General features: G+C 54.9%; 1 protein-coding gene across 2 annotated transcripts; it reads left to right on the forward strand.

Annotated features, from left to right (window-relative positions):
* On the forward strand, positions 1 to 26,875 carry Mark4 (microtubule affinity regulating kinase 4). 2 transcript variants are annotated; one of them, XM_063252883.1, is made up of 18 exons: positions 1 to 352; positions 4,905 to 5,105; positions 7,662 to 7,715; positions 7,830 to 7,878; positions 8,537 to 8,602; positions 8,685 to 8,755; positions 9,372 to 9,428; positions 12,034 to 12,270; positions 15,504 to 15,623; positions 15,994 to 16,093; positions 16,982 to 17,091; positions 17,190 to 17,349; positions 18,909 to 19,126; positions 20,545 to 20,648; positions 22,822 to 23,100; positions 23,257 to 23,336; positions 24,399 to 24,443; positions 25,624 to 25,865. In XM_063252883.1, the coding sequence occupies exons 1-18, from the start codon at positions 302 to 304 to the stop codon at positions 25,686 to 25,688; spliced, it is 2,067 nt and encodes a 688-aa protein (XP_063108953.1). In that variant the 5' UTR covers positions 1 to 301; the 3' UTR covers positions 25,689 to 25,865. The 2 variants fall into 2 exon arrangements, with proteins under 2 accessions (XP_063108953.1, XP_013002354.2); XM_013146900.3 differs by lacking the exon at positions 23,257 to 23,336 and having other exon boundaries at positions 25,624 to 26,875.
* The last annotated feature ends 462 nt before the right edge of the window (positions 26,876 to 27,337 follow it).

The following is a 27,337-nucleotide window of genomic DNA, read 5'->3' on the forward strand; positions in this document are numbered from 1 at the left end:
CCTTCCTCCGCCGCCGCCCCGGCCGGCTCCGCGCCCCCTCCGCGCCCCCTCCGCCGCCACTGCCGCCGCCGCCGGCTGCCCCCATGGCGCCCCCGGGCCTCCCTGCACCGGGCCACTAGGACCCTCGGCGTCCCGTCCGGTCCCTGGCCCTGCCTGCTCCCGCGGCGCGGACTCCGGCGTCCGAGGCGCCCAGCTTTTGAGCTCGCGTCCCCGGGCCGGCGGGGGGGGGAGGGGACGAGAGGGGACCCCGGGATCCCCGCCCCCCCCACGCGCCCGCCCCTGTCCCCGGGACCCGGAGAAGATGTCTTCGCGGACGGCGCTCGCCCCGGGCAATGATCGCAACTCGGACACGGTGAGTGGGGCCCGGCCCCGTGGGAGCTCGGCTGGGTCGGCGCCGAAACCCGCACCCCGCGAGTCCCGACCCTGCTCCCGACCCGGCTCGCCAGCCCTTGACCCTTTCTGCACTTCCGGGCCTCCCCACCCCGCCCGGGCCGAGCCCTAGCGGCGCCCCTCGCCCGGACCCCTCCGTTCCCTCTGCAGACCGCTTCCGCCCGGTCCTCCAGGAAGCCCCCTCCCCACGCCCGGCCGCTCCCTTCCAGGCGTGCGCGCAGCCCCCTCCCCTCCGGCGTCCGCACCTCGGAGCTCGCCCCTTCCCGAATCGCGGGGCGCCTGACCCCCTAGGCCCGGCCCGGATCCCCTCCCAGCCAGGCCCGCCAGCCAGTCCTCCTTCTAGCCAGTGCCTCAGCGGCTCCCCAAGGGTGCTGGCTTCCCGGGGTGTCTTCCCTCGTGCCCCAGCCCGCTGCCCCTCCAGGATCCGACCGCGGGCAACCTCTCAGGAAGCTGGTGCCACCTTTCCTGGGCCCAGGGCCCTGCCCGGTTCTTCAGGGTCTCTCCACTCCTAGGCCTGGTCCTTATCTGCCAAGCAGTCCTGTCCTTGGATTTCTGCCACCCCAAGGCCCCCCAGATGCCACCCAGGCCCTCTCTGGTCTCTTCCTCTCCCAGGAAGCCTTGGCCTCCAACCAAGCTCCAGGCCCCCAGCCCAGGCTCGGATTTCTAGGTCCGGGACCAGTCTGACTGCAGGCCTCATCCTCCCTGTATCGATCCTCAGCTGCAGGCAAGCCCCCCTCCAGCCCCTTGGCCCTTCTTTAGGCCCCTTTCTCACTGGCCTCCGCCCCTTCCCCTAGTTGTGCAGGCCTCCATCCCTTCTTCTGTCCCAGGGCCTCCCTTCCCTGGCTGGGGTCTGGCCTCTCAAGGAAGCCCCCTCCTCAGCTCCAGAGGCCCTTCTACTGCCAGGAGACTCGCAGATCTGAAGCCCCTGGTCCCACCCTGGCTCTAAGTGCTCTCTGCTGTGGGGTCACTTTGCAGAAGCCTGCTCCTCAAGGTTCTAGGCCCCTGACCTCCCTCCAGGCTCCGCTCTGCACTGTCTGTACTACTCCTTGCCCCAGAAGCCCCTTCCCCCATACTGCCAAGCCGCAGCTCCCTCTCTGCTTCCAGCAGCTCCTAGAAGCCCCCTTCTCTGCCCCATGGGAGGACCTGAGTGCAGGCTCAGGCCCTGGCGGCCAAGGATTGCTGGCCTGTGATCTCCGCTGCCCTATGGCTGTGTCCCTTCCCAGGTTCCCAGCCCCCTGCCCTGTGTTGGTGCCCACAGCAATTCCAGCAAAACCCTCCCCGTACTCCTCCAGTAACTCCTGGTGCTCCTGAAGATCACCCACTGGCCATACCCAGCTCCTCTTCAGCTGGGGTCTGCTCCCTCCCTCAGGCCTTCTGCCAGGCCCCTGCCATGCCCCTTGATCACCTCCAACCCAGATCTCCATTGAGACATTTATCCTGCCCTTGATCTCGCTCCTGAGACCCCCGCCATTGTTACTGTTGGCCAGAAGTTTAATCTGGAGTCTTGAGTGGGACACTTCCCTTGCTCAATCACTAGAGGGAGGTACCAAGTAGGCTATGATCGTGGGTTCGAGTCCTGGTTCTGCATGCTAGTTTTGAGTTGTGTCCTCACCAATTGGTTCTCCATCTCTTAGCCTCAGTTTCCTGCCCTGGAAAGTAGGGGTGATCACTTGAGGCACTCAGAGGGTTACCCTAGACGATGTGGGCGAGGCCCGGCACAGAGGAAGCACTCCTCCAAGGCTGGCGGCTGTGTGACTGTGGTTGTGAGTCAGAAGGCTGCACGTTCGCGGCCTAGGGTTGTCATTAGTTGTGTGAGCTTGCTGAGCCTGCTGGAGTCTCAGTTTCCTTGACTCTCCATGGAGCTGATGATAGCACCTTCCTGCCAGGGACCTTTTCCGGAGATTACAGGTTATTATTGCTATTACTTTAATTGTTCAGACAAACTTGGGTTCAGATCAAGTTTCTGTTCCTCCCTAGCTGTGTGACTTAGAGCCAGTGACCTCACCTCTCTGGGCCTCTGTTTTCACATCTGTGAAATGGGGCTCACCCAAGGACTTCCTGTTCTTTTTGTTGTTAGAGTTTGGGCATTAAGGGAGATTTCAGCATGGGAATTGCTCACCTGGCCTGCCATTCTACTTCTCCATCTCTAGCTGGGTGTCACCTGTCTCCTTCTGGAATCAGAGCTTACAGCCCCTTCCTCTGCTACCTGGTTACTATGGTGATGGCCATCTAGGGGTATGCTTCCCAACCCCAGGTTCTAGGGGGCTCACCAGGGGGCTGCCCGCTCCCTCCATTCCCTAGCAACAAGCCTGGCGTTGGGGCGCCAGCCGGGCAGGAGAGATCCGGGCCAGCTGGTGGTGGTAGCCAATTTTAGCTCCTGCCCCCGGCCCCTAGGGGCTCTGTCACCCACTGCCCCAGCTGGCCCTTGCAAAGGTCTGGGATACACTCCCTGCAGGGGGGTGCCATGCCACCTCTCCCAGACCCCTGGTGCCACCGCCAGAGATTCTTCTGTGTGCCTTTATCTCAGTGGGGATCAGAGGCCTAATCTGCTGGGATCTCCCCACCCCTCCCCTAGGAGGAGGCCCCAGGGTGCCAGCAGCTATGGATTCAGAGTGAGCTCTGTCTGGAGCCAGTCGCCAAGGTTGGAATCCCAGGCCCTCTGCTCCATCCACCCTATGACCTTGACCCAGCCTTGGCCATGGGGGAGGTCTTTGGGGTCCCTGCCTGGCGAATGCACCTCAAAATTATGGACCCACACTGGAGCTTAGGATGGCAGGCATGTGCCTGGTGCCAGTAAGTGGCAACAGTGCAGTTCGTTCGTTACTAGCAGTAACGATGAATGTCTTAGAGACATTGCCTTCTTGTTTCTGCGAATGGACTCTGTGACCTTGACCAGGCACCTTCCCTTTCCAAGCCTCAGTTTCCCATCTGAAGTGTAGAGGTGCAGGCACCTCCTTCCCTGGGCACCCATGAGACTTAACTGCAAGCAAGGTGCTCACTGACACAGGACCTGGCCCGGTTCTCCTGCTGCTTTGTGGAGACAGTGTGCAAACGTGGGGCAGTGCCTCGGAACCGGCCTCAGCGTCCTGCCTATGAAGTGGGCACGTGGGAACAGCATGTGGACTGCACTTTGAATGTGGGTCGCCATCACTGCGAAGCCGCCTGGCACAGGTTCCCTTCGAGGGCCAGGCTTGGCGCTTGGGCTCCCTGGCCTTCTCTGTTCCTGGCCCTTTGTGTCCCACATCACAGCCCTGAGGAGGGCATGGGGGCGGCCCAGCCTGAGCAGAGCCGCGTTGGCTGGGACACTGGCACCCTGGGCCCCAGCCCTGAAAGGGAGGCACAGTCCCTGGGGCTCACAATCAGGACAGGGCAGGTGACCTGCGGGGGAGAGAGGCCCCGGAGGGACAAGACGGCAGGTTCAGGAGATTGGAGACGGGCTGGCTAGCGTGGGGGAAGGCAGAGGGATGGAGGGCAGCCAGGACAAGGCTGTTTCCCATGAGTCTGACCCTGGAAGGCTTGGTTCCAGGCTTTGGAGCAGAATATGGGGTAACAGTGATTGGAGTGTAGTAAGTCCCCCTTATCCGTGGGGAATACATTCTAAGAGCCCCAGGAGCAGCTTAAAACCAAATCTTATATATGGTCTTTTTTCCTATGCATTACTATCTGTGATTAGACTGAATTACAACCCTAGCGTTTTGGTTTTTTGTTTTTGTTTTTTATCCTTTTGAGACAGGGTCTCTCTGTGCAGTTCAGGGTGGTCTTTATAGCCCAGGCTGTTCTCAAACTCCCAACAATCCTCCTGCCTCAGCCTCGAGAGTGCTGGGATCACGGGCATGTGCTACCACGCCCAGCAATGCTAGCATTTTGGGAGGCTGAAATAGGAGGCTTGCAAGTTGGAACATAGCCTGAGCAACTTGGCAATTTAGCAAGACCCTGTCTCAAAGTGAAAAATAAAAAGAGGGTTGGGGATGTAGCTCAGTACCAATGGCCCTTGGTTCAATTCCCTATACCACAGAAATCTGTGTGTGTGTGTGTGTGTGTGTGTGTGTGTGTGTGTGTGTGTGTGTGTGAATTAGGTTTAGTAAGAAATTAACAATAACTAATATGTTTTAGGGCCACAGTTGATGAGGGTAACTGCTGAACGGTGGGGTGGGGTTATATCTGTAAAATCCTGGAGGTGGTCAGCTAGCTGGAATAGAATTGGGGGCTGGTGTGAGGATGAAACAGAATGTCGGGGTCCCTGACGGGAGGGGGTATTGGTCTGGATTGGGGTCACTCTGGATCAGGGCTGAAGTGAACAGCATTGCTGCAGAATCTGGGCCTGCAGGTTTTATTCCTGGAGCCCCTCTCCATAGAGAGATGGAGGGCCCAAAGGGCCAGGTCACAGAACTCTGTGGCTGGAGTTGGACAAGGATCCACAAAGGGCCCGATGGCCAGGGCCCCAAGGGAACTGCCCTGGCCCCCAAGGGTCCCTGGAGCTGGACAGGATGGCTCATGCCCATCTCCCCCGCCAGCATGGCACCTTGGGCAGTGGCCGATCATCAGACAAAGGGCCGTCCTGGTCCAGCCGCTCCCTTGGTGCCCGCTGCCGGAACTCCATCGCCTCCTGCCCTGAGGAGCAGCCCCACGTGGGCAACTACCGCTTGCTGAGGACCATCGGGAAGGGCAACTTTGCCAAGGTCAAGCTGGCCCGGCACATCCTCACAGGCCGGGAGGTGAGTGTGGGGCTCCGGGCTGGGGCAGTGTCACTAGAAGCCAGGGTTGCCCCTCACTGGCTTTGTGACCTCAAGTCCCTGAGTCTCAAAGGTTTTCCCCCAGACAACCCCAGTGGGAGAAGAACCACTGTGAGGGCTCCCTGAAATGTGTGGCAAACTTCAGGTCACATCAGAGACAGGGGTTGCGATTCTAAGAGGCCCTGGGTTTTAAGTGCACCTGCCCCCCAGTCCCCGTCAGGACTTCACTTGCTCAGAGTCCCCCAGTGATCTTGAGATCTAGGCTGGAGAATGACATTATGTTATCACAGGAAGGGCCCCGTGCAGACCCGGTGAGCCAGATAGGAGACTTTAGGTTTACACTTAAAGGGGAAAAGATGGGGGCTTCAGAGTTTCCTTTGCAGCCCCTTCAACTGGAAAAGATGACTAAGGCAGTTTCTCTGCCTCCCGGGGCTCTTTCCGTGCCCTTAGACTGTCTGTGCCAAGCACATAAAAGACACCAGGCCCCAATGCCTTTCTGGGCAAATTCTATTGATCATTCAAATGCTCGGCCAATTCTTTTGTTTTGATTATTTGTTTGTTTGAGAGAGGGTCTCGCTATGTAGTTCAGGCTGCCTTTGAATACACACCTCTCCTCCTGCCTCAGCCTCCCAAGTGCTGGGACTGTTGGCACGCACTGCCACATCCGGTGCCAATTCCTCCAGAGACTAAAAGAAAAAGGTTCACTGCCAACTGGTTTTTATTCCAGTTTAGTCATAAGAACAAACCAGGCAAGAAACAAAATTAAGGCCTGGCATGTCTATAATCCCAGCACTCAGGAGGCTGAGGCAAGGGGATCACTACAAGTGCAAGGCCAGCCAGGAATACCAAGTGAGTTCAAGGCCAGCCTGAACTGCACAGTGAGATCCCATCTCAAAAAGATAAAAAAAAAAAAAAAAATTTAAACCAGGTGCAGTGGCATAGGCCTATAATCCCAGCATTCTGGAGACTGAGGCAAGAGGATTTGTAAATTCAAGGCCAGCCTGAGCAGCTTAATATTTAGCAAGACCCTGTTTCAAAATAAAAAAATAACACACTCAGGAGGCTGAGACAAGGAGGATCACTGTGAGTTCAAGGCCACTGAACTACATTATAAGACCATGTGTCAGAAAACTATAAACAATAAATAAAATAAAACAATAAGAGAAACAAAATTTTGGGCCAGTCTTCCTTATGAACATAGATGCCAAGAAAAAATTTCTTTTTTTTGAGATGGGGGTTCACGGTTGCGCACACTGACCTCAAACCAAAAATTTGAAACAAAGTATTAGCAAATAAACTGGCAAATGGGTTAAAGCAAGCCCTGCGGGTGACAGAGCTGGGTTTGTCCCCAGAATGCAAAGTTCTTTCCATTTGACAATTTATGCATGCACTTCACCATGCTCACAGATTAGGAACGAAACCATATGATCGTTTCAATACTGGCATAAAATGTGTTTGACAAAATTTTTAAAAAATCCGTCGGTGAGAATCTGAGGAAGGCAAAGGGACCTCTCCCCCACAGGGAACCTGGCATTCGCCATATGTGGATCCTGCCTGGGATTCCAGAGGTTTCCAAGAAGCCTAGATCCTAAGGGAACAGGGCCCCCAGGGAGGAGTTTTTAATCCTGTGGATCCAGGGGCCCCAGGGGTGGTTCCAGAACCATAAGGCTGGATTAAGGCTTTTTTCCTTCACAGTACTGGGGTTCTCTATCACTGAGCTGTACCCTCTGCCCTTTCTGTTTTTTGTTTTGAGACAGGGTCTGGCTAATCACACAGGCTGGGCTTGAATGTGCTCTCCTCCTGCCTTGCCCGGCCTTCTGACTGCTTGTATTCTAGGCATGCTGTACTGCATCCAGATGGATTAAGACTTTTTAAAGCCTCTTGCTACTGGAAATCTACAAAGTGTCCAGTGCCTCAGTTTCCCCACTTGGGAACTTAGTGCCTCATTTTACAGCACTAAGAGGTCTCACTTGTAAAGCACACAAACCACAGCCTGACATTTAATGAATGCTCAGAAAATGTTAGCTAGTTACTATTTGCTGTTTCTAGTTTGCACGTTCAAAACAAAGGTGTGGTGGATAAATGAGCTGAGTTTTTCTCCCAAGGGAACCCCCTTGAGATCTTGGTCACCCCTGGCAAGTACAGTAGTGCACACCTGAAATCTTAGCTCCTTTGGAGGCTGAGGCAGGAGGATTACAAGTTTGAAGCCAGCCTGGGCAACTTAGTAACTTCAGGAGATCCTGTCTCTAAAAGGGGCTGGCAGTGTAGCTCAGTAGCAGAGCACCTGCCTCACGGGCACAAGAGCCTGAGTTCAATCCCCAGCACCCACCACAAAAAGATTTCAGTAGGCTTGCATTCACTGGAGCCCAGCAGCAGAGGCGCATGTGCAAAGGCCCAAGGGCAAATCGAGAGCTCTTCCAGGGGGACAAAAGGAGGGCATCCCTGGGCCATCTGAGCTGGGGGAATCCCAGGTCAAAGCCTATGAACCTCGACCTTTTCTTCCCCTCCTATCTCCTTTCCTTCCTCCTCCACCTCTAGGTCGCCATCAAGATCATTGATAAAACCCAGCTGAATCCCAGCAGCCTGCAGAAGGTGAGGCCCAGGGAGGGAGAGCCAGGGAACCAGCCTACCTAGACCCTCCTGCCTAGGCCCAGTTGGGGAGGGGATCCCCAAACCACTCACCATCATTCTGTCTTCCTTGCACAGCTCTTCCGGGAAGTTCGCATCATGAAGGGCCTAAACCACCCCAACATTGGTGAGAAGGGGTGGGGGCTCAAGCAGGCTGCTGACTGGAGCGCGAGGGAGGGGAGAGTCGGGTAGGGACAGGTTACAAGAGAGGGGCCTGGTTTCTCCCGAGTGCTGTCACAGCTGTGTCACCTTGAGCAAGTCACTTAACCTCTCTGGTCCTCCATTTCCTCCTCTGGGATTGAGGTTGATACAAGGACCTGTCTCGAGGTCAGAGTATTTGGGAGAATCGAATAAAAGCATGCAGCTAAAGCCTTCCCTCACAGCTAAACTGCAGCATCTGGTCTGGTTGTTTTGTGTACACACCTGGCATGGTGGCGTGTACCTATAATCCCAGCTCTCAGAAGTCTGAGGCAGGAGGATCCCCATGAGTTTAAGGCCAGCCTGAGCTACATAAGGAGTTCAAGGAGCAGCTTGGACCACATGACGAGAGCGTGTTTCCAAAAAAACAAAGAAAGAAAAAACCAGATTCAGGCTCCTGGCCTCACAGAGCTGACATGCTTGTGAGAAAATCCGTAGGGAAGGTGGCAAAGCGGGCAGAGCAATTTGGAACATCTCGGGTCGGTAGGGAGCCGGGGTGTCTTGGGCAGGGGTGGTGCTGGCGCGCAGAGGGTAGAGGGCTCCGCTCCTCCCCTAACGCTGCACCCTTTCCCTCCCTGGCGTGGCAGTGAAGCTCTTCGAGGTGATAGAGACCGAGAAGACACTGTATCTGGTGATGGAGTACGCAAGTGCGGGTGAGGCCTCCCCCTGCCCCCACCGCAGCCCCGCCCCCATCCCACGTCCCCTGCGCTGACACGCTCAGCCTCTGCCCCGCAGGAGAAGTGTTTGACTACCTCGTGTCCCACGGCCGCATGAAGGAGAAGGAAGCCAGAGCCAAGTTCCGACAGGTGAGGACCGAGGGCAGGGCGCCTGGATGTGGGATGTGGGTTCCCGGGTGCACCTGGGTGCACAGGTGCGGGGCTGGCCGGGTGGGCGGAGACCGGGGCGGCCAGGGCCCCGGAGCAGGAGGGTCAGGTTGGGAGTGGGTGTGAGTTTGTGAGACAGGAGGATGAGATGTGCAGGTGTGCCTGCAGGTGTAAGGCGATGGGGCGGGCAGGGCCCAGGTGTGGGAGGAAGCCGGGGTTGACCAGGGTCGGTCTGGGCTGCTGTGGCTGTCCTGACAGTAAGTGGGGACTGCAGGTCCATATCCAGACATATGATGTCCCGCTGCGAGTTCCAGGTGTGAGTGTTGGGACACCAGAGGTCCCCATGTCTTGGTTCTGAGGTCCCTGAGCAGGAGTCCCGCTGTCAGGGTGTGAGGGTGCTGGGTGTCCCAGCGGAGGTGTCTATCCATGTAGGTCCCACAATATCTACTGTCTTGCAGGGGGTTGTGAGGCCCCAGAGGCTCAGCCTGCACCTAGGGGAGGCCTGGGACCTCAGGCTCAGTGACATGTGGCTTCACAGGCCACCAAGGGAGGCCGAGGGCTGTGGGGCCACAAGTAACCCCTCCCTCCCCTCCACCAGATCGTATCGGCCGTGCACTATTGTCACCAGAAAAACATCGTACACAGGGACCTGAAGGTAAGCCCTGCCTGCCTCCCCAGCACCCAGGGCCCCTGGCTCCGTCCTGAGCTTCCGTGGCCACAGCAACAGTGGAGGAGTGGGTGGGGCGGGGGAAACGGAAGGAGCGGTGTCCTGGCATGGCCTGGCTGGTGTCGTGGGTGCCGGACAAGGACATTGGTAGTCTGTCTCTCTTGGCCTTCAGCCCTTGGCATTTTATAGGATTTGAAAACCCAGGGACACCACTGCAGGGCCTCAGAATCAGGGACCTTAGAACTTGAGAAGGACCTGGGGAGGATGGAGTCACTAGGGCCAGCAGGGGCTGAGCTGGGGCAGCCCCTGGGTGGCTCTTTCTCAGTTCCACCACAGGAGTCGGGCTTCTGAGATGAGCCTTGTCCCGGCGAATCAAATTGTCCCAAGTGTGGTCCTTGGTGAGCACCTACTGTGTGCTAGGCTGTGAACAAAGAGCACCTGCCTCGCTCTGTAGTGAAGGACCAGGTTTACTTTATTGTTTTAAAAAATTACTGGGCATGGTCAGGCAAGGCTGTGATTCCAGCCAGTGCGCTGGGAGGCTGAGGCAGGAGGATTGCAAGTTCAAATACAGCCTGAGCAACTTAGTGACTAAGTAAAGCCCTGTCTCAGAATAAAAAGAGGAAAGGGATATAGTTCAGTGTTAGGGCACTTGCCTGACATGCCTGAGGTTTGAGCCCCAGTACTGCCAAACAAGAAAAGTGCTGAAAGACTGAGGCAGGAGGGTCCCTGGAGCCCAGGAGCTCAAGAACAACCTGTGCGGCATAGCAAGGGCCCGTTTCAAGAAATAAAAACCAAGGGCCGAGGATAGAACTCAGCAGCACAAGTGCCTGCCTGACAAGTGTGAGATCATGAGTTCAATCCCAAGTACCAAAAAATAAAAAAAATAACCAAAGCTTTCTAATCAATTACAAACAGGTACTAATAATATTGTAAAATACAGTAAAAATGAATAGCAAGGAAAAGGGAATGAGGAACAAGTGTACAGGATGAAGACCTCATTTTTAGAACTATTAGATGCTAAAACCAAATTCAGAAGTCCCTGGCTCACTTTTGGAGGAGGCGCAGTGCCTACCTCTATGCCCATCAGGTGAGGGTGGATTGTGAGATTCACCTGCGGGCCACACGCCCCCTGGTGGAGCTCCTGGGACCCACTGAAATGAATTTGGGATCCTGTTAGCACCCCTGGGGACCTCCCGGGAGGCTGAGGCCACACTCTAGGAAGGGAAATGTCGCTAGCCCCGATGCTGTTGGATTCCGGTTTGGAGATGAACTGTGTGCAAGTTGTGCCTTTGTACATTTTCTCCCTTGTGGTGCACAAAGTAGGTGAGGCAGGAGGACCCCAAATTCTAGCCCAGCATGGACAACTTAGCAAGACCCTGTCTTAAAATGAAAATGAAAAAAGGCTGAGTTTGCAGCTCGGGACAAAAGCTTGCGTTCAAGCCCTTGTGTTAAAAAAAAAAAAAAAAGACAGGCCATGGAGACGCCTGGGCTGTTTGGTTTTAGCTCTGCCGCTTTGCAGTGAGATAGCTCCCCCAGCCTCAGTTTCCCCAGCTGCGCGAAGGCAGTGATGAGACTGTGTACCACCAGAAGTAAACAACACCTTGCGGCAACACTAGGCATGTGGTTAGCACCAGCCTCCTTCCATTCATGACATGATCACATGCATCTCACCCCATGACAGATGGGCAGCAGGGCAGGCTCTGTGGTGACCCAGTCACACACAGAGAGGTCTGGTAACCCAGCCAGAGTCACACAGCAGGCAGGCAGTAGAGCAGGAATTCTTCCAGAATCTGTGTTCTGTTGTTATGCTGGGAATTAAACCTACGGCCTTCAATCTGAGCTACATCCCCACCCTTTTTAAATTTATTTTATTTCAAGACAGGGCCTCACTAGTCACTTAAGTTACTCAGGGTTCAAACTTGAGATTCTCCTGCCTTGGCCTCCCAGTGTGCTGGGATTACAAGCATGCACCATCATACCTGGCTCAGAATCTGTACTCTTAACCTCATGATATGCAGCCTCTCAAAAATGCCAGGTATGGTGGTAGGTGCCTGCGGTCTCAGCCCTCAGGAGGCTAAAGCAAGAAGATTGCCACAAGTTTGAGGCCCACCGGGGCTACTTAGTGAATTCAAGGCCAACCTGAACTACATAGCAAAACCTTGTCTCAAAAACAAAGATGATGGTGCCCGCAGCCTCCCAGATGATAGGTGTACAAACAGAAGAAGCGGTTATTTTCATTTTTATGGCTCTTGAGAAATCCGTTTTTTGTTTTTTTGTTTTTTTGTTTTTTTTTCCTGCTGGGTAAACTGACGCTTAGAGAAGGTGCAGGAGCTGGCTGAAAAACCCAGGTCTGCAGAGCATATGTGGAAGCTAATGTCACACATTACTTTCCAGAAGCAAAATGTTGTCCTAGACTTGTTATGTGGCTTAACTCATTTCACTCTCAAACTACTGCATAAAGTAGGGACTAAAATTATTCCTGTTCTAGAAGAGCAGCCTGTGGCCCAGAGAGGTCAAGTCACTACCGGAGGTCACACAGCGGGTGCTGGCCCCAGGGGCCTGAGCTCACCCTCTGCCTCCTCCTGTGCCCCAGGCCGAGAACCTATTGCTGGATGCTGAGGCCAACATCAAGATCGCCGACTTCGGCTTCAGCAATGAGTTCACGCTGGGCTCGAAGCTGGACACGTTCTGCGGGAGCCCCCCATACGCCGCCCCAGAGCTGTTCCAGGGCAAGAAATACGACGGGCCGGAGGTGGACATCTGGAGCCTCGGTGTCATCCTCTACACCCTTGTCAGCGGCTCCCTGCCCTTCGATGGCCACAACCTCAAGGTGCCAGGCGGGCCCAGGGCCTGAGGTCACAGGGCAAGGAGTGGGCAGCACCCAGGTCCCCATGGCCATGAGCCAGCTGCATAGACAGTGCCAGGTTAGGGCCCAGGGTGTGACTGTAAGAGCTGAGGACTCGGGTTCCAGTCCTGCTGACTAACTCAGGAAGTATCTAGTGCCCTTCGATGGGCTCTGGTCCTGAGGCTTTGTATGAACAAGAGCATCCCAAGCTCCTCCTCTCCAGCGTACCAGTCCCTGGGTGGTCCTTGAAAACATTGTGCTAAACTGTGCATGGTGCTACATGCCTGTGACCCCAGCACTCTGGGAGGCTGAGGCAGGAGGATCTCAAGTTCAACTGAAGTTGAGCAGTATAGCCAATTAGTGAGACCTTGTCTTGAAATAAAAAGTAAAGGGCTGCAGATGTAGGTCAGGGTGAAGGCCCCGGGTTCAATCTCTAGGACTGAAAAAGAAAAAATAATAATAATTGCACTGATTGACAGAAGCCAGTGACAGAGGCCAGAGAGTGACTTCATGGCTCTGAAATGTGCCGAATAGACAGTTCCACAGAGACAGAAAGCAGGCCAGTGGTCACCTAGGGGCAGGGCTGGAGCTCACAGCTTCAGGGGCCCAAGCTTCCTGGGAGGTGGATGGAGAATGTGTTCAGATTGATTGCGGTGGTGATTGTGCAACTCAGAATCCACTCAGAATTGTGCATGCACAGCAGAAAAATTTCTGTCCTCACCGACTGACATTCCAGCAGTGGAACTGGGCAGGAACAGAATACATGAGCAAAGCTGACGGCAGACACTGGAAGCGGGTGGGATTTGTGAGGTGAGGGCGCTGGGGTTTTTTTTTCCCTCTTTGAACTTTTGGTTTTGAAATGCTGCCAAGCTACAGAAAAAATGGGGCTGGAACAGAACACCTGGGACCTTCCAGGCGGCTTGCGAGGGCTGATGTCAGCCACGGCACCCTGTCTCAGCGTGCGTGCGACGTCACACTATTTTTTTTTTTCTTTTTTCTTGGCAGCACTAAAGATTGAACAATCCAGGCCCTTCACGTTGAGCTATGTCCCCAGCCCTTTGTTTTTTTATTTTGAGTTGGTGTCTCACTAAATTGCCTAGGCTGGGTTGAAATTTGTAACCCTCCTGCGTCAGCCTCCCGGAGTGCTGGGATTAGAGGCTGCACCACCATGCCAAGTACTATTGTCCCAATTGATGGGTATTTGACAGCCGTGTCCCTAAAGGTTCCCGCCGGTTATCTTCTGAACCCAAAGCTCTTCCTGTGGCTGCACACACACAGGAAGTTCGGCGGCACACAGGAAGTACAGTGCTGTCCATGGCCTGGCCTCCACCCTGCCCAGGGCTTCCGTCCCTCGTCCTGGGAATATGTTTTGAGGCTGCTCTTGCTCCTGGCTGGGATGCACTTGACCTCCCAGGCAGACTCAGCCCTTCCTAGCTCCTCTCGTCCACCACTGCCTTTTGCAGCAGGGACATTTTGATGAGTCCAGGGTATCCCTCCCTGGCAGATTGGCTGAGTGTTTGGGGTATTCCAAAGCAGGGCTGCTCTGTGCCGCTCCCTGTGGCCCTGGAAGAGTGAAATCGGGAGATCGGGCTCTTCTTTGCTCAGCCTCAGACCCTTCTGTTGACCAGAGATTCCCACTTCACCGAGGCCATGTGCTACCCTGGCTTCCCACTGGCCGAGGGCAGCTAGGGCCAGTTCCAGCTCTGTCATTCCCTTTCTGGTTGACCATGGGCGAGTCCCTTACAGGTGCTGACATGAGGGGTGTCCCTGGCAGCCAGGCTGGGTGGTCAGGGCCTCCACCGAGGCTTGGCATCTGAAAGCAGTGTCACACTCAGAGCCGCTCCGGTGTTCCCAGCAGCAGCCCCTGGCTGCTGCTCATCAGCACATGACAGAGGCAGGTAGCATAGCTACTGCATGGACCAGCCCTGGGGCCCAGCTGCCTAGGTTCAAGCCCAGGCCCTGCAGCTTTCCAGCTATACAACCCCTTGGGCAAAAGCCCTCACCTAGAAAATGGGCCTGAGAGACACATACTTAAAAGTCATGAAAAGGCCTGTGAGGTCTGGGTCAGGAGGTGAGTTTGATATTCATGCTAAGTATTCACAGCCTTCCCCAGGTGCCCCCAGGCACATGGAGAAGAGGGCTCCCAGTCCAGAGCCTGATGATACCCCAAGGGACTACTGTCACCAGCTCAGTGTCCCCACCTGCTGTCTGTCCCTGCTCCCCCAACTTTATTTAGGTACAGGGCTACCCTGTTCCACCAGGCCTGGATCCTGGGGTCAGTTTTACTTTTCACAGCGCTGCCATGGTGTCTCATGAAAGACCCTTAAAAGCTCACAAAAGCTCACAGAGGTTCCGGGAGAATTGCAGCTCTTTAGGAAAGGCGCATTACAGGGGTGGTGGGCAAGATCCCCCCCCCCCATTCAGAAGCCTGGCTTGTTTGTGACAGTACTAAGAATCGAACCCAGGGCCTTTGCAATGAACTGTGACCCCAGCTCTTTGGTTTGGTTTGGTTATTTTGAGACAAGAGCTGGCTAAATTACCCAGTCTGGCCTCAAACTTCCAATCCTCCTGCCTTGGCCTCCCGGAATGCTGGGATGACAGACGTGCCACCATGATACATGGCTATAAACCTAGTATTTAAATAGTGCCCGCTTGGGGCCCAACTTGTGCTAAGCTTTTTGCAGATACAGACTGCAGTGCCCCAACAGCACCTGTGAAGAGGGACCTGCCGTCCCTATCGCAGATGAAGACTGAGGTCCTGGGTCCCTACACACTGGGCTCCTCCTCATCTGGCTGACTTCCTCCCTGGGGTTCCTCTGAATGGGAAGCTGTGGGGCTTCAGCAGCATAAGCGCTTAAAACTCTCTCAAAATTGCTATGTCTGTATCATGTTCCGATGATTGATTGATTGATTGATCGATTGATGGGGCTTTAGAGGTAGGGTCACACTGTGTAGTTTAGGCCGGGCCTGAACTCACTACATAGCCCAGGTGCACCTTGAATCTGCAGTGATCCTTCTGCCTCAGCCTCCCAAGCACTGAGATCACAAGCGTGTACCACCATGCCTGATTTCTAAGATGAGAAACTGAGGTCCAGTGAGAGGGTTGAGGTTTTGCCCCTTCATGGGGCCGTTGCTCTATGTCAGGTGGAGCACAAACATGCATGGTGGAAGGGACTGCCGGCAGGCCCCTCCCCCAGCAACATTGTCCCCTGCTGCAGGAGCTTCGGGAGCGCGTCCTCCGGGGAAAATACCGGGTCCCCTTCTACATGTCCACGGACTGCGAGAGCATCCTCCGCAGGTTCCTGGTGCTGAACCCAGCGAAACGCTGCACTCTAGAGGTGAGCCCTGGCCTCATACCCCCCAGGCTCTCCTTCCCCACCTCCCCTGAACGCTATCTGCACCCCCCACCAGCCTTCCTGTGCCTGCTGCCTGGAGCAGGCTGCTGGTGGCAAGGTGGCCTAGGTACCCTCCCAACACCCCAGCAGCCACACCCACTTCCTGCCAGGCAGTCATTAGCTGATGAGTGGGACAGCAGGAGGCAGAAGAGAAGGGTGGGCTGGCTCCGGGCCAGTGCCAGCTCACAGGAAGCCTCCATGTGGGGCTGCAAGGCCTTTGGGTGTCAGGCACAGTGTCGGACACCTGGGAGGTGGGGAACCCTGTATTTCTAGCTCCTGATTCCCATCTCCGATCCCTTCCCCCGTCCTGCAGCAAATCATGAAAGACAAATGGATCAACATCGGCTATGAGGGTGAGGAGCTGAAGCCATACACTGAGCCTGAGGAGGACTTTGGGGACACCAAGCGAATCGGTGAGGGTCAGGGGCTCCATGTCCATGAGCTGTGCCTCAGTAGAACTTGCTGGGGCTGCTAGAAAAGCCTGAGAAATTTGGCCTGCAAGCCCTGCGTGGTGGACACTTCTCTGCTTTGTGACTGGGCAAGCATCCTTTTGAGTTTCCAGGCCCTCCATGTCACATGGGGGTAGTCACAGAATCTGCCTCCTAGAGTTGTAGTGAGGACCGAACCCAGGGCTTAGCCCAGTTGCCTTAGCAAGTAACACAGTGCCCAAGTCAGTCTGGCTCCAACCTCCTGATAGGAATAGATTGAACAAAAAATGCATATACATTAAACCGTATGAATAGGCCTGTAAAAATACACATCAAAAATTGCCAATACCAGCAGTGTCCTATGGTTTAACCTAATAGTGATAGTTTATTCAGTCGTATAACTATCAAGGCCAAGGCACTTTCCCATGTAGCCTTTGCCCCATTTGCTTGCTAATAGCCTGGATGCCCAGTCTAGGTGCTTCCCTGATATTCATGTAAGAGGTGGCCATTGGCCATCCCTGAAGTAGCTAGGGATGAGACACTCTGATTGGCTAGTTTTGGGTCATAGGCCTCTCCAGAACCAATCATTGTGGCCTTGAATGAAATGCTCTCATTTACCAGATCTGGATCATATGCCTGCCCTGAACCAATCAGTGTGGCCTTGGGGGACGTAACACGCAGAATGGCTAGATGTGGGTCATATGCCTGCCCCTTGAGTAGAGCGGGCGAGGAGCATTCAACCTTAAAGGTGAATGAGGGGTCGATGGCAGAGAAAACGGGTACCCCACAGGCCAAAGAGCAGACTTCAGCAGCTACACGGACAGGGCAGAGGGAAGGGACTGGAGGGCTGAGCCTTCTCTCCATCCCGCCCAGAGGTGATGGTGGGGATGGGCTACACACGGGAAGAAATCAAAGAGGCCCTGACCAGCCAGAAGTACAACGAAGTGACCGCCACCTACCTCCTGCTGGGCAGGAAGACTGAGGTCAGCGGGCTTCTGGGACCCCCGGGAGGACAGGTGCCCTGGTGGAGGGAACACTTGAGGGATAGGGGTTTGAGGCCTTGTCTGTCATATGCTCACAGGAGGGTGGGGACCGGGGCACCCCAGGGCTGGCCCTGGCACGGGTGCGGGCACCCAGCGACACCACCAACGGCACGAGCTCCAGCAAAGGTACCAGCCACAGCAAAGGGCAGCGGAGCTCCTCTTCCACCTACCAGCGCCAGCGCAGGCACAGCGACTTCTGTGAGTGTCACCTCGGCCTGGCTCCCCAGCCCCACCTGGGCCCAGATCCGCTTTCCGGGCTGTCCCACGCCAGAGGCTGCAGCCCTGAGGAAGGGAGGAATGGCCTACAAAGAGGCACAGTGGTGCCTGGGATTCAGAGGCAGCTCAGTGAGGATTAAAGCTGGGACAGCAGCCAGAGCCAGAGCAGATGCTTTCTGTGTCTGGCTTCCTCTCTGCTTTCCTGGGTTTTCCTTTGTCTCTTTACTTAACTTGCTTTCTTTTCTTGATCTCATTCTACAAATTTTTTACATTTCAGTTTTAGAAACCACCCCAAATGGGCAAAATGACTTTAGTGTACTTTTCAGGCATAGAAATCTGATATCAGAGTCTAGTTTAGAATTAATCTACTATAACTGGGGCACAGAACATGGTACGAAGTAGCTGCTAAGAACCTGCCCTTTCACTTCTCTTCTACACTGAAGTAAGGGGAGGCCAGTCCTAGTGGAAGAAGGCTGGGAAGACAGTGGATTATATCCTACATTCTGCAACTAATAATCTGATCTACTGTAGAAAATGACCCCACTACTGCTGTGAATTAACCATGGAAACTTTTGAGGTCTGTTACTTACCACCTTCTCAAATGTTAATCCTCTTTGCTATTTTTTTTTCTTTTTTTGAGACAGGGTCTCGTTATGTAGCTCGTGCTGGCCTGTCCTCACTGTGTAGCCCTGGCTGGCCTTGAACTCACAGAGATCCTCTTCCCCAGCCCCTGAGTACTGGCACTACAGGTGTGCACCACCAGCCACCTTATTGGCACACATAAGGGGTTTAATTTGGTGGCTTTACAATAGTAACGAAGTTGCCAGCCCCTTGCCACCATCAGTGTTAGATTTTCGTTACCCCAAAAAGAAACACCACAGCCCTTAGCCATCAATTTCTAGTCCTCCGTCTGTCCCAGCCTCTGGCAGCCACTGACCTACTCTCTGCATTGTTTATCACGGATGTTTCATAGAAATGGAATGTGGCCTTTTACGGAAATCTCTAGGCTTATTTAGCCACTCCCTGTTAAGGGGCATTTAAATTAGTCCCAATCCCCACTCCCCAGTCCAGGGGAGAAGCCCGAGAGTGCATGGCACCTTAGCCCTGTACTTTTGAGACCAGATCTTGCTAAGGTGCTAACTGACTGGGCTGTTCCTCCTGCCTCAACCTTCCAGACTAGAGACTCCATCCTGACATTTTGTGTGGCACTTTCAGGCTGGTTTCTGTCCCATGCTGATTGTAGTTATCAGAATGACTCCAACCAGATGTGGTGGCACACACCTGTAAGCCCAACACAGGGTAGGCTGAGGCAGGAGGATCCCAGCGAATTTGAGGCCAGCTTGGGCTACAAAGTGAGTTCAAGGCCAGCCTGAACTGCATAGTGAAACTCTCTTAGACAGAAGAAGGAAAAAAAAAACAAAACAAAAAACAGCTCCTCCAAAATTGTAGCCCGGGTGAAGAGTTCTGAAGTTCCCAGGATGCCCCTGGTAGCTTCTAGCTGCCCAGGTGACAGCAACTATAACATTTTCTCCTTCTGCCAGGCGGCCCATCCCCAGCACCCCTGCACCCCAAGCGCAGCCCCACCAGCACGGGTGATGCAGAGCTGAAGGAAGAGCGGCTGCCCGGCCGGAAGGCGAGCTGCAGTGCGGCGGGCAGCGGAAGCCGGGGGCTGCCCCCCTCCAGCCCCATGGTCAGCAGTGCCCACAACCCTAATAAGGCAGAGATCCCCGAGCGGCGGAAGGACAGCACGAGCACCCCTGTGAGTGGCCAGGGTGGTTCCCGGCACCACCTGTCATGACTTAAGGACACTGCCATTCTCCAGGGTGTCAGCCGGGACTCTAGAATCCCTGGTCATTCAGCGGGCATTTATTGGGTGCTGGTTTTCTGTGCTGCAGCTTGATACCAGTGCACAAGTCAGGATCCGGTGTCAGAAACAGACAGGTAGGGGAGCACAGGAGTGCCGACAGGAAGGATTCCACACAGGGAGCTCGGGGCTTTCGGAATCATAGGAAGTCGCCAGAGTGGTGCTCTTGCCTGTCATCCTGGCACGCGAGAAGCTGAGGCAAGGGGATCGATCACTTCCAGTCTGCAGCTAACTTCAAGGCCAACCTGAACTGCATAGTGGGCCCTGTCCTCAACACACAACCTGCCAAAACGGAGAAAATTGGAGCCCCAAATGGTCCCTACTTGTGGAATTCTTGGTGTTTTAGTTGCTTGTTGGTTGGTTTGGTTGGTTTTGAGGGTTTTGATCGGTTTTTTTGGTTTTGTATTAAGAGAAAGGGTGTCACTATGTAGTTCAGGCTGGCCTTGACCTCACTATACAGCCCATGTTGACCTTGAATTCAAGACCTCTGCCTTCTGCCTCAGTCTCCTGAGTGCTGGGATTACCTGGCACACCCGCCTGGATATACACAGTGCCCGGCTGGCTTTTTTTCTTTTTGGCAGTGCTAGGGCTGGAAAGCCCAGGCCAGCACATGCTGTGCCACTGATCTGTACTCCCAACCCTCCTGCGGTGGAATTCTTGCAAACATTTAAGGAAGAAATAATTCTGGGGCTGGGGGCTGGGGCTGCAGCTCAGTGTAAAGTCCTTGCCCAGCATGTGTGAGGCCCTGGGTTCCAACCTCAGCATCACAAAAAGAAAAAATAAGAGAGAAAGAACAAACTTGTCTTTTCCTGATGCTGGGGATAGAACCTGGGGCCTCGCCAGTGTAATTCGAACCTCAGACAGACTTCAGAGAGCAGCGAGAGGAATCTCTTCCCCATACACAAGCCAGCACCACACTGGTTCTCCCCGGAACACACCGCCCAGGGTGGGGCTGCGGGGCTGAGCTGGCAGGGCTGGGGTAGGGCAACACCAAGGACGCCCCCCCACCCCACCCCCAGCATGGGGAGAGGCAGAGAGGCAGGAGGAGGGGCATTCACCGCAAGTGTTTGTTGAATGCACTGTGGTGTGAGGGGAGGAAAAAAGGGACAAGGATCTGCCTAGAAACCTCTTCTGGCCGCCCTCTCTGCTGTTACCCACCCGTCTCCCAACTCCGCCCAAGGGACCACAATCCCTGGGAACCTTTCAGGTCCCATCCTGCCCTGGGCCCACACACAGGCCTGACTCACTCCTGGGGTGCAGGTGGGGCTGGGGGAACAGGGCGTCTCCTCACCCCCACGCCTGTGTCCCCGCAGAACAACCTGCCCCCCAGCATGATGACCCGCAGGAACACCTACGTGTGCACGGAGCGCCCTGGGGCTGAGCGCCCATCCCTGCTGGCAAACGGCAAAGAAAATAGGTATGGGGTGGAATGAGGGGGAGAGGTGTGGGGGCAGGAACAAGCCTGCCTCACCTCGGCACCCCTGGAAAACGCTCCCCACTGAATGCACAAGTCAGCAGCCCAGGAAAGCAGGTGGCCCCGCTGCCCGCCCACCAGCCCTGGGAATCCAGGAGGAGTTTTGAATGGTCCATTTTTAGAACTCAAGAGAAGCCCCAGATTGTCACAGTTTACATATCCTCTGGCTGGGGGCCAGGTTTAAGGTCCCTCTGAGATGGCACAGGAGGGGACCAGATCAGGGGACAGAGCTCAGCACAAGTGCAAAGCAGTTCACCCCGAGAGGGTGGAGAAGGCACCCCAGGATCCAGCAGCAGGCACCCCAAAGTGCACCCAGGCACAGGGATCACCTGATAAACCTGGGTGGGTGGGGCGAGACAGGCTCGGAGTGGTGACAGTCGCGATTCCGTGCCACATCCGTGTGATCTATTAGCAGGCAGCTTTGGGCAAACCCCCAACCATTGCCTTCCCTGTGGTAGAATGGGACAGGGGCTGACTGTCCCTGGACCCCAGCAGGGGACCTAGGAGAGACTGGCATGGGGTCTGAGGACAGACGGAACTGGCGTTTTTGGTCCCTGAATGAAAACAGTGACAGTGGGCGTCCACCATGCGCCGGCCCTGTGTGCTTAGCTGGCTCAGTGCTTTTCACTCGCAGTGTCTCCACTTTTCAGCTGAAGACATGAGGCACAGAGAAGCTGAGAAACTTGTCCTAGGCTGCACAGCTGAGTCAGGGAGGAAAGATGGCCGACTTACTCCAGTCAGACTTTTGGGATGGTTTTTGGTTTCTTGTTTTTCTTAGTCCTAGGGACTGAACCCAAGGTTTTTGCACTTAGCTACATCCCCAGCTTTTTTTTTTTTTTTTTTTTTTTAAGTTAAAATGTGAGGTAGGGTTTCACTCAGTCACTAAATTGTCCAGGCTGGGCTTGATCTTGTATTCTTCCTGCCTCAGCCTCCCAGAGTGCTGGGATTACAGGCATGTGCCACCAGGCCTGCCTCAGAATCTGCATTTGTAGCCACTAGATTGTGTGGTTTGCCTGTGCCGCTCAGGAAACAGTGGGTCATTTACAGATTGAGCTGGAAGAATGAAGAGACCCCAAGGTACAGCAGTATAAGTGAAAGGGAGCTTTAGCCCCCTAGGACAGAGTCATGTGAGGGTAGACTGGTAGGTTTCTCCAGGTACCCAGGTGATCCTGCCAGTCTCAGTAAGAGGCTCCAGCTCTGCACTGCACCAGTTCCAGTGTGTCCCAGGCAGCCTGCAGTGCTGAAAGAGTAGAGGTAGGCAGCATTCTTTTTAAAGGTGTGGCCCAGAAATGGTTCAAAACATCTGTGTTCCCTATTGGGCAAAGCATAGTCACATGACTGGCCCAGCCACAAGGGAGGATGGGAAATGTAGTCTCTGGCTGGGGGCCATGTGCCTGGCTCACACTCTTAGGGATCTGGATACTCAGAGTAAAACAGAGAAAGGGTCTGGGTTTTCTCACTGAGATCAGGCTGTTCCTGGGGATGAAATGGAGGTCTCACTCACTATGGGGACTGGGTAGGTCAGGGGCTGGGATGGAAGGACCGTCACTACTCATGTAGCATCTTTAAAGAATTTAATGTTCATATTTGTTCCCTGAGTTTGAATGACAGGACAGGGGTGTCCCTGGAAACCTTCCCTGAGCCACTCTCAGTGAGCTTTGGATTGGAAGCAGCAGGGGTACAACCAAAAATTTATGTGAACCTATTCAGTTGTAGAGTCTAGAAAGAGGAGAGTTAGATGCTAGAACATGACAGTGCATCCCTGGAATCCCAGCACCCAGAAGGCTGAGGCAGGAGGCTCACCATGAGTTCTAGGCCAACACGGGCTACATCGTGAGTTCAAGGGCAACCTGAACTACATAGAGCAAGTCCCTGTCTCAAAAAAAAATTGAAATTGGAAAAAGAGTTGGAATAAGGGTAGAGGAAGGGGGGAGCAGGAAGAAGGATGAGTCGGTGAGATGCTGCTAGGTTCTGTAGGCACAGCCAGTACAGCGTACATGGCAGCCTGGGCCTGAGCTGGGGCTTCAGTGCTCAAGACAAGACAGTGAGTAACTGAGGGATGGGGACCCAGGTCTCCCTCAGGGCCTCACTCTGACTTGTCCTTCTCTGCCCACAGCTCAGGCACCCCACGGGTGCCCCCCGCCTCCCCCTCCAGTCACAGCCTGGCTCCCCCATCAGGGGAGCGGAGCCGCCTGGCACGTGGCTCCACCGTCCGCAGCACCTTCCATGGTGGCCAGGTCCGGGACCGGCGGGCGGGGGCCGGGGGTGGCGGGGGTGTGCAGAACGGGCCCCCCGCCTCTCCCACGCTGGCCCACGAGGCTGCACCCCTGCCCACCGGGCGGCCACGTACCACTACCAACCTCTTCACCAAGCTGACCTCCAAACTGACCCGACGGTAAGCATCAGGGGATAGGGACACCACAGGACGGGGCAGGGCAATGGCCCCACCTGTCCTCTGCTCTGCTCTGCTCTGCTGCTGTACCCTGATTTCTCCTCCTGCGCCTCTTCTCTTCTCCTCCTCCTCCTCCTCCTCCTCTTCCTCACGCTGCAGGGTTACCCTCGATCCCTCTAAACGGCAGAACTCTAACCGCTGTGTCTCGGGCGCCTCTCTGCCCCAGGGATCCAAGATCAGTAAGTCCCTTTCACTCTCTGTCACCACCTTCCTGTCTGCATGTGTGCGAATGCCCGAAAGCATGGGGGGGGGCTGCAGATATGAGCAACCTGTTATCCCCACTCCAGCCTCTTCACCGGGTAAAGATCTGTGTGTGAGGTCTGAGTGTTTATCTTCTCCCTTTATAAATAGTGGGGTGGCCGAAGTACAGCTTCTGGAACCACATAGTGGGCATCTGGAAACCAGCTGTGCTGAGGGACCTCAAACATGTCCTCTCTGAGCATTGCGTTCCGATTCTATACAACAGAACCTTCAGTGGGGGTTGCTTGGAGACTGAATGAGGTGATATGGACCAAGATGAGAATGCATCCTTGAAAAACACTTGATGAGTATATAATTTAGAAATAAACCAGGCACATACCCGTTACGCCAGCACTTGGGAAGCAGAGGTACAAGGATTGCCTGGAGTTCTAGGCCAGCCTGAACTACACAGCAAGACCCTGTGTCAAAAAACAATTTACTTGCTCTTTCTACCGATTGCCGTGATTCACTGGGCACTTACTGTGTGGCATTGTCCTAGCCATCACGGTGAACGTTTTAGTGCTTTAGCGATACAGATAGCCTGCTATGGCACGCGTACCATAGGTCCGCCACCACTGTCCTAGGTCCTGGACACGCTCCCCTTTCCACTCCCAGCAGAGCCAACCTTCTACTAGGGGACCCCCAGACAGTAAACAAGATGTGACTATCTGGGTGTCCCAAGGAGGTATCTACTGTTTAAACAAGGCTTGAGAGAGTGTGTGTGTGTTTGGGTGTGCACACTTGTGTGTCTCTTTGTTGCCCTTTCTGTATGTACGTCTGCCCACTCCCATCTTTCATCTTGCAAATTCCTCAGTATCTCTCCTGTGGCTTGCACTAACCATTTCACCATGAGCCCCTTCGGTGGATGGAGGGGAATGGGGTCCTCATCCACCCTCTGCAGATCCTGACTGAAAGTCTGGGTACTGGACTGAGGCTGTGGGGTGGGGGAGGCGGGTGGCCTCTGTCCACACTAGACACTCGATCTCCCTCCCCTGCCCTAGGGTCACAGACGAACCTGAGAGAATCGGGGGACCTGAGGTCACAAGGTGAGTGCACCTGCTACCCCACACCACCTGGTGCCCCATCACCCCCAGCAGCCCCTATCACTCTACTCACACCCTGAAGAGGGACCCATGTCTCCTTTTCTCCAAGACCAGCATCCTAAAATGCCCCATGACCCTCCCTGGCACACCAGCAATGATTCCTGTCCTTTCTACCCCCATCCCATCATCCTGAGCACCAGGTTCAGTGCACCGCCAACCCAGCGCCCCTTCCTGCTGGCACCCTCCTCCCTTCCATCTCTCTCCCTTTGAAGGATAAGCATTGCTGGTGGCTCTGGCCAAATAGTCCAGGCCAGACAAATATTTTAGGCTTTGAGAGTCCAACAGTCTCTGCCATTTAGAGCAACCATATTCAATACAAAAACAAACGGGTGTGGCTATATGCGAGTAAAACTCCATTACTAAAGCAGGCAGTGCCATAGTTCGTGCCAAGCCTTGCTTTAGTTTCACACTGTACCAGTTTAGAGACCCCAGTAGAGACCAGCGCCTTCCCAGGAGTTCCTGCAACTTCCCAGGAACGATTCTCATTGGCTGGGTGAAGTCACATGCTCATCTCTAAGCCAATGCCTATGGCCAAAAGGGTGAAGCGCTCTGATTGGTTAGATCTGATCATGTGTTCATTCTTGCCCCAATCCCAGAGGCCAGGGAAACAGACCATTGTCTTTGTCCAGAACAAAGTTACTACTCAGCCTTGGTAGTGAGGGGCAGCGTCATCACAGTCAAAAGCAGAGAGCCTAGATCAGAAGGCTTCTCAAGACGATGGATCTTTTATACAGGGCTGTACTGCACAGTGTAGAACATTTATCATTCCTGACCTAGATTGCACCCAGACTAATAAACACTTGGAAAGCCCCCGGAAATTTCCAAGCACCCCTTTGAACAAAGACAGTGCAGAGTCCAGGAGAGAATCCCTGGTCTCCCAAGGAAGAGACAATCTTCAGAAGGAAATGGACTCAGCTGCTCAGTAATATTCACAAATACGAGAGAAACTTCTCACACTAACCACGAGGCCAAGGCTGGCTGATCCCTGAGGTGGTTCAGCTGAAGCTCACTAGGGAAAATGACTTTGAAGGGAACAGCCTACTGTGTGTCCCAGGTGTGCCCCCAGCTCCCAGCCCGCCTTCCCATTTCCCCAGTCTCTGACCTCCCCTGTCTTCCTGCTCAGTGGCCATCTACCTTGGGATCAAGCGGAAACCGCCCCCCGGCTGCTCCGATTCCCCTGGAGTGTGAAGCTGACCAGCTCGCGCCCTCCCGAGGCCCTGATGGCAGCTCTGCGCCAGGCCACGGCGGCCGCCCGCTGCCGATGCCGCCAGCCACAGCCCTTCTTGCTGGCCTGCCTGCACGGGGGTGCGGGCGGGCCCGAGCCCCTGTCCCACTTCGAAGTGGAAGTCTGCCAACTGCCCCGGCCGGGCCTGCGGGGCGTGCTCTTCCGCCGCGTGGCGGGCACCGCCCTGGCCTTCCGCACCCTCGTCACCCGCATCTCCAACGACCTCGAGCTCTGAGCCTCCGTGGCCCGGGCTCCCTTTATTCTCTTCTGCTCTCTTCACTTCTGCAGGAGGAAGAGGGGACAGGGAGGGGATTCTCTCCCTTTTTGGTCGCCTTTGGTCTCCCTGGGTTAGCCTGGGAGCAGAGATTGTCCCCTCGGCTCTTCTCTAGGGCCTCCTGGCAGAATGGTGGGAGAGTTGGCGGTGGGAGCTGGCACCCTCCTGGAACCTCCATCTAGTCCTGTCCCCCTTGCCCTGCCGTGGAGCACCTGAAAAGACTTTGGGGACAGGCCAGGAGCAGGAAGGGAAACTGAAGAAACTTCCATTCCTCCCAACAGCTCAAGAAATTAGATCCTGGGCAGGGGCAGGGAAAGCTGCTGAGCCTAAAGACTAGTGAATTGGGGAACGGCAGTGGGGGGCCAGAGAGGCCAATTCTTCCCCTCCCACCCCCACCCCCCGTGCTCATGCCCCTCCTCTGCCCCAGGCTGGTATACGGGCACTTTGTACAAATCCTTGTAAATACCACCTGTCCCCCTCTGCAGAGGTCTCCCGAGGAGCTGCCGCTGTCACCTCCGGTTTTTAAGTTATTACCCCCACCCTTCTGTCGGCCCCTCACCTGCAGCCTGTCACCCAACAAACTTTGGAGAGGCCCCTACATCGGCCTGGGTCCTCCTGGCCTGCAGAGGAGGTGCTGACTTCGGCCTGTGCTGCTCCTACTAAGCCTCGGGGTGCTCTGCAGAACAGGAGTGGCGGGGGTGAGGGTCGAGGATGGTCATGGAAGAGGGAAGGACAGAACTCAGCCTCAGCAGCCAGGCCCCAGGTTCCTCCAGTGGGTCCCCTGTTCATCCACTCCCGCCGCCGTGTTACACTGGACTCTAGCCTCTTCCTACTCTAGTAGTACATTTATTCAATAAACAGTCATTGACCAGTGCCTACTCCGTGCCAGCCCCAGTACTGGACATGGAGACACAAGGAGCCCCTGTCTATGGAGGACAAGCACTAAAGAAGCCATTGTCCTGTGGAACCCAGAAGAAAAACGGGAGGGTTGGGAAAGAAACTAGTTGCTGATTGTGGATTTGGGTTTTGAAGGATAAAAAGGAGTTTCCCAGCCTTTGAGTGGAAACAAAAGCCACGACAGAAGTCGGAGTGCATCGTGTAACTTGAGAGAACTCGGTATGTAATCTCAGCATGGCTGCTGGGTTGGGCCTGTGTGAAGAATTAGCAAGAAAAATACTGTATGAAGACTAACAATCCTACACTGGCAAAGCAAAACAGTGTGTGCTGGCTTATGTTACAGTTTCAGGTATGCTTGGACTCAAGCATCCACCCCCCATCATCTTGATCAGTGTCATTCCAGTAGTTTCATCGGGAGTGACACCCACTGTGCCACTGTCC

This window comes from Cavia porcellus, unplaced genomic scaffold (genome assembly GCF_034190915.1).
Source record: "Cavia porcellus strain 051 isolate PalLab524CR breed Dunkin Hartley unplaced genomic scaffold, mCavPor4.1 scaffold_7, whole genome shotgun sequence".
NCBI classification, from domain to species: domain Eukaryota; kingdom Metazoa; phylum Chordata; class Mammalia; order Rodentia; family Caviidae; genus Cavia; species Cavia porcellus.